This window comes from Eucyclogobius newberryi, unplaced genomic scaffold (genome assembly GCF_026437365.1).
Source record: "Eucyclogobius newberryi isolate DKJ021-1_F unplaced genomic scaffold, fEucNew1.0.hap1 SCAF_19, whole genome shotgun sequence".
NCBI classification, from domain to species: Eukaryota; Metazoa; Chordata; class Actinopteri; order Gobiiformes; family Gobiidae; genus Eucyclogobius; species Eucyclogobius newberryi.
In genome coordinates this window covers 23,068,353-23,074,352 of record NW_027315823.1, presented here as the reverse complement: position 1 = coordinate 23,074,352, position 6,000 = coordinate 23,068,353, and the positions used below count along the sequence as shown (strand labels likewise).

At 40.1% G+C, this 6,000-nt stretch overlaps 1 protein-coding gene across 1 annotated transcript in view; it reads right to left on the bottom strand.

Moving 5' to 3' along the window:
• The window catches only part of LOC140365659 (plexin-A2-like), a 72,836-nt gene that overhangs the window by 32,822 nt on the left and 34,014 nt on the right, over positions 1 to 6,000 (bottom strand). Inside the window, exons 7-10 of the mRNA XM_072452209.1 lie at positions 5,376 to 5,472; positions 2,283 to 2,397; positions 1,370 to 1,570; positions 419 to 515 (exon numbers count right to left, since the gene is read on the bottom strand). Coding sequence (XP_072308310.1) covers positions 419 to 515; positions 1,370 to 1,570; positions 2,283 to 2,397; positions 5,376 to 5,472 — 510 coding nt within the window. The remainder of the gene's footprint in view (positions 1 to 418; positions 516 to 1,369; positions 1,571 to 2,282; positions 2,398 to 5,375; positions 5,473 to 6,000) is intronic.

The following is a 6,000-nucleotide window of genomic DNA, read 5'->3' as shown; positions in this document are numbered from 1 at the left end:
GGCTTTTATGTAGGAATCTGTCAACTGTATCAAAAGACCCGGAGTTTAAATGCCCGTCATTCATATCCTTCTCTTTAAGTGCCCTGTATTTACAATTGAAGAAAGTCCAGTCTCCAAGTGGTGACAGGTCAAATTCATAGTCGTCCTTGACAAAGTAGCAGTATTTCATGTGGAACCCACATTGACAACAAGAATTGAGATAGAGTCTTGAAAAAATAAAGTGAGCAAATATGAAGATTTGCCCTTCGCCAATTCAGCCGCAGAGTGATTGGTCACTTTTTGATAACACTGGCCGCTATAGTGAACTTTCTCTCAAGGCCCTTTGGGTGCCATGAAGTGCTCTCTATGACCCATCTATCCCACATGGATTGAGTGCTTTATGCTTTCCTAGGCTGGCAGTGATGGATGGCAGACGCACCTTTAATCATCTCTGGATTGTCGATGATGAAATTGCCGTTCCATACGATGGAGAGGTCCACTGCCAGGTCACTGATCTTCACACCCTCGTACATGTACTGAAAGCACACAGTAACACAGTGAGCCCAAAGTGGATCAGGAGCAGGGCCAAGAGAGGCAAAGCTGGAGTAACATAAAGAAACAGAGCAGTGCAAAATGAGAGCATGAAAGGGCCATGGCGAGACAAGGCTTTTAAGCAGCTGTCATTTCTGTCATGCCTGTCTGCGCCGGTCCTCTCTGATACACGGGGACACAGACCCAGACAGCGATGCCCGATGATCCATAGCTGAAGAAAATGGCCTTTTCATTCATTGTCGCAAAAGTGCAAGGTGTGCTTTGCATTGCAATTTGCCTTCCCATTTGTGCACAAAAACACTGTTAAGTGAAGTTCAGCTCCATGCACTTTCAAAGTTTCATGTGAGTGTCACTTTGCATAGCTCCATAATGCAGTCTTGTTTTTTGCCAAGCTATTTAAAATACACATAACATGCAGGTCAATGCAAACTATAAATAATAAGGTTACTTAGAAAATACATAATTTAGTCTCCACTTCCATTCAGAATACAAAACTGTCTGGATAGCTTTTCTTCCCCCGTAGGCTTTATTAGACAGTGTGAAACGGGGATGAGAGGGAAGGGTGGACATGCAGTAAACTGTCAGAGTTGGGATTCAACCTCACTACACTGCGGCCGCACTTGGAGCCTGACATACGCGTGCTGTGACATAACCACTCGACCACTGGGCAGAACCTAGCGAGCTTTTCTTTCAGCTTTTATCTCAATTTAATTCTCTTATCCTCTTTCTTATCCAGTCTTGAGTTCCCATTCTGCTCAGCTCTCAGCTCCACTCCTCTGACAGTGTATACTCTTTGTATGTCAGGCTCATCTGTCCCTCGGGGAGTGTGGGGTCATACCGAGCTGTTCTGGCACTGTACGCTGGTGCTGTTGAAGCGCAGGGCAGTGACTCTGTGGCTAGAGCCCTGCACATGCACCACGCACTCGTAGCCCCTCTGACCCGACTGAGGCTGGGGCAGGTTACGCGCCTTCAGAGTGATGGGCCGCACCTCACCGGCCGGGATCAGGATCTGTCCGGAGTTAAGGAGCTGGGGACAATCCTGGGAGAGAAAACATGATAGCTGATGAAATATTACCATACCATGCTAGCTTGAATGTATCGCCAAAAGACACGGATTATTCTGGGATATGAAGACATCAACAAACCTACCGCTCATAACACAGAGTAAGTAATAAACAGCACAGGGGGTAAAAGCACAACGTGACATAGTTGTGCAAGTGTTAATTTTGACCAAAACGTTTGAATTCAGTATTAGTCTTGATTTTTGACTAACATTATTTCTGTTTTAGTCTAGTCTTAGTTGACGAAAATGTCACACTAATTTAGTTGAATAAATTCAATAATTTTAGTCAACTAGTAAATATATATGTCATTTTAAGTATGATTGGTTGTACAGATGTGTTTCTTGGCCTTGGTACTGAAAACTGGAACTTGGACGTCATCAAATCCCAGATACTAGATTATATTTAAACTAGTAACCAAACTAGATTTAGACAATTCTTAAACAACAATGTTGGATCTTACCTGAATAGTTTTAGAATGAAACTACTCTTATTCTGTCTTAATAGTAACATTCCATTGTCAAAAAAGAGGGTTTTATAATCACAGTGGTAAAGAAACATGTATCAAGTTCAGTCGGTTCCTTTGTATCGATTGTGCGTGAGATGAGATGGGACATTTTACAGCTGTAAATAATATGCAACAGACATTTCTTTGTATGAGGTTGTTGACCGGTGCTTCCTTGTCCATACCTCTGTAGCGTTGACCCTGCCCTCCTGAAAGGAACAGCTGCTGGGGTCGTGGGTGCACAGGTTGCGATATTTACACCAGTGGCATCGGAAAGTGCTGCTTACACAAGACAGACACCTGTAAGAAAATTAATAAAACAATGATTATGTTTTTCTTTGTGGAAACTACCGCTCAGTGTAATTTGTTTTCACTTTCACTGGACGCATTAGCAATATTTTTCCAGGTGGACAATTCAAACACACAGACTGATAAAGGATTATAGCTATGTGCCAAAGTTATCATGTTTCTTCCAAAAACCAAATGTGAACCATTTCTATGCTAGCTGAATGACGAGCATTTCTTTATAACAAATATGACAATAAATTGCCCTGAGAAAGATGTTATGTTTGGTATACGTGCTTGCATTATGAAGAGCACAAAGAAGAGAGATGATAGACATAATGCATGTTATGAAAACCAGATGAGCGAGGAGGTTGTGTACAGAGGTTCAAAGGTATAAAGATTCTATATAAAATCGTCTGGTAGTAGCTGAAAATGAAAAAATATACTTTAATCAATGTAAACTAATCAATGAACACAACAGAAAAAACAGAAACAAATCCTGCAGCAGCCATTTTTCCATGTTACAGATTTGCCTGTATTTATAGTGAACAATATGAACCCATATTCATATTGTTCACTTAACTGAACAATGTTCAATTACCGTAAGTGACCTTGTTAAGATTTTTTACAGACTTCATTTTCTTTTATCATCTTAAATGCATTCGCTGAGAGTTTTTGATTGTACAGAACCACTGCCCTGTATTGTTGTGTTTAAAACATGCATTTATACCTATTCACGTGCATCTCAATATTAGTCACAAAAAATATTGTTACGATTTTTTACTGACCGTGTAAGAAAATAAAGTCTGTGTAATATGTAAAGCACTGAGTAGAACACTGCAGCTCATAGCAGGCTACAAATGCCAATAAATGTAGCACAGCGCCATTACATTTTGGTATTAATTAGCTGCCCAGGGCCAGTGTGGACATAAAGTGTGTGCTTGTGTGAATGTGTGTGTGTTAAACAGGGAAATTTCAGAGGTGGGGTATTAATAGAAATGGACTGGCAGGGCTCTAAACTCATTGGATAATTAATTATGATGGTGAAGTGATGCTGAGATAGTCCTGGAAAAGGGCGGGTGAGGGTTGGAGGGATTTTTGGTCTGAAATATTCACAGGAGTTCAAGGGGTCACCTGGCAACTAATGGAAGCATGCATCGTCTAAACCTGAGGGGATGAGCGTCCAACTGTTTCCGCACAATAGCTTAATGTGGTTAAATCTGGGCATTCACAAAGAGCACTTTTTTGAATGGATAGCATGTGGGCTAATTTCCTGAATCCGGTTTTAGCATGCACCATTAATCATGCATCTCCTCCCACAGTGAACTTGCAGCAAATCCGTTAATATAATTAAAGTTAAGAGTCAATCTCCCTGCACAAAGGGGATTGAAAAGGTGACGCTAACGATGCAAGTGTAAGGTAATTCCAACATCTTATCTTATTTACACATTATTTCGGTCTAATTCATTGCATACAATCGTACACGTTTAATTTGTTCTCACGTTCACATGCAGGAGCTTTTAGTCTATGGAGGATATGCTCTGTCCAGACTCCAGAGGATCACAAGCACCAGATGCTCTAACCACTAAACACTGCATAGTAAAGATACAGACTAAGACAATTATTTCAATTGTCCTTAAGCAATTATATAAGACCACATTTCTATCAACACAAGATATATGTATGTAGTAGACAATTAACTGTAGATAGATAAATAATAAATTACAAATATTACAATCCCTTTGCACAGTTGGATTGATTGTAATGGCAACTAAGAGGAAAGAGTTTTGTGAATAAAAACAGACTCTAAAAGTGGTTATGCCCTATTTACTTGGGCTAAAGCAGACAAATGCTCCTAATTGGCATTCATACCACCAGGACCCACCTCTGTAGCAGAATTAGTACTTGATATTCAGACAGGGAGGCTCATGTCATTGTTTACCACTATAGTAAATACAATTGATGAGAACATAATGGTTCGAAGTCAAAGCTTTCCTGCCCAGACAAAGGCTTTAAATTACGGCAGCAGATGAGCATTTCAAAGAGGTGCATTTCATTTGCTGTGAAAAGTGTGCGCAGAGCCAAATTCTTAAATGTCAGATCAACTCCCACAGGGGCTCCTCAGGGAGAAAAATCACAAGTGGTGTGTGTGACTCTAATTGTCATCTTCACAAAAGTGTATGAAGTCATAACAATGACACCGACGTACAGTAAATGAGCTCCTGTGATTGTCTGGGGACTCAATTCTTATTCACAGAACATAAGCAACAAAGCACATTTAGACCGACTGACAATTTTACCATTAGAATTTAACATTTGAATTGAATTGAATGGCAATGAAAACAAGCATTGTGTAAATAACAACAATTTATTTTAATACCATGACTTAATATCTTAAAATGTATTCGCTGAGAGTTTTTGATCGTTCACAACCACTGCCCTGTATTGTTGTGTTGAAAACATGCATTTAAACCTATTCATGTGTATGTCATCAATAGTCACAGTGTAAAACGTTTGTACAATCAGTGTTTTATAATTATCTGACAATTAAACCATCATACTTGAAATGCATTTAAATCTCTTGGACAAACTCGTAAAGTGCCACTTAAAACAAATCCCCAAACAAACGAACCGCAGCAAATGGATCACTCTGAATGAAATAGAAGCCGACAGGTAAATTGAACTTAGAGGTTATCTAACAGCCTTCCCTTAAGTGGGCTTGTGAACAGCACTACATCATTGTCCTAAATTAGGTTCTGCCCCGGCATCTATTGAACAGCTCAGACGTGAGAGGGAGGGGCTGTTGGTGCATAGATCTTAAAAAGGTGTTAGCAATAAACTAGCAGCAATGAAGTTTGCGTTGTTACACACTGCTGTTGTCAATATGTTGTGCTGTCGTCGGGCGTTTTATTCCGCCCGTTTCTATACTAAATGGAAAATAGATTAAGAAGCATAAAATTGTCACTTTTTGAATCAATATTTATAGGACTCACGTTCTGTGGGTGCTGCAGTTGTAAAACTTCACCTCTGTGCTGCCCACCATTTGTCCCGTCTCCTTTGAGTTTAGCTGCAGCTCTATCCCGGCCCAGTCTGAGAGAGAGAGAGAGAGAGAGAGAGAGAGAGAGAGAGAGAGAAGGAGCGGGGGAGAGAACGACTACAATGAGTGGTGGGAAGAGGTCAATATGCAAAACAGTTTAATACTTTTATCTGGCTCCTCTAAAGAGCCACCTGGCGTCTGTGCTGCAGCAAGGGCATATTGCAGTTGAAAAACCTTCAGTCAGAAACTTCAAATGAGGGATTACTGTAAATGTGGAGAGAAAATTAAACAGCTCAGCGGTGCCTTTTGAGACTAAACACAAATGCAGAGTGGTCAATCCCAAATGAGGCCTGCATTTGTTTACTTCTTAATTCATGGACACATTTCCACCAGCGCTGTCTTAAGTCACCCTTAGACTCGCCCATCGAGGCAACTGCTGATTTTGGACGTTACAAAATAAATGTAATTGAAATTAACTTTTAGTTGCATTCAAAAAAAAAAAATTAAGCTATCTGATTTAGATTTATTTCCCCCTTTTTTAAGAAACAAAATGAAAACCTTGGGCTGTATTAAATGGAACA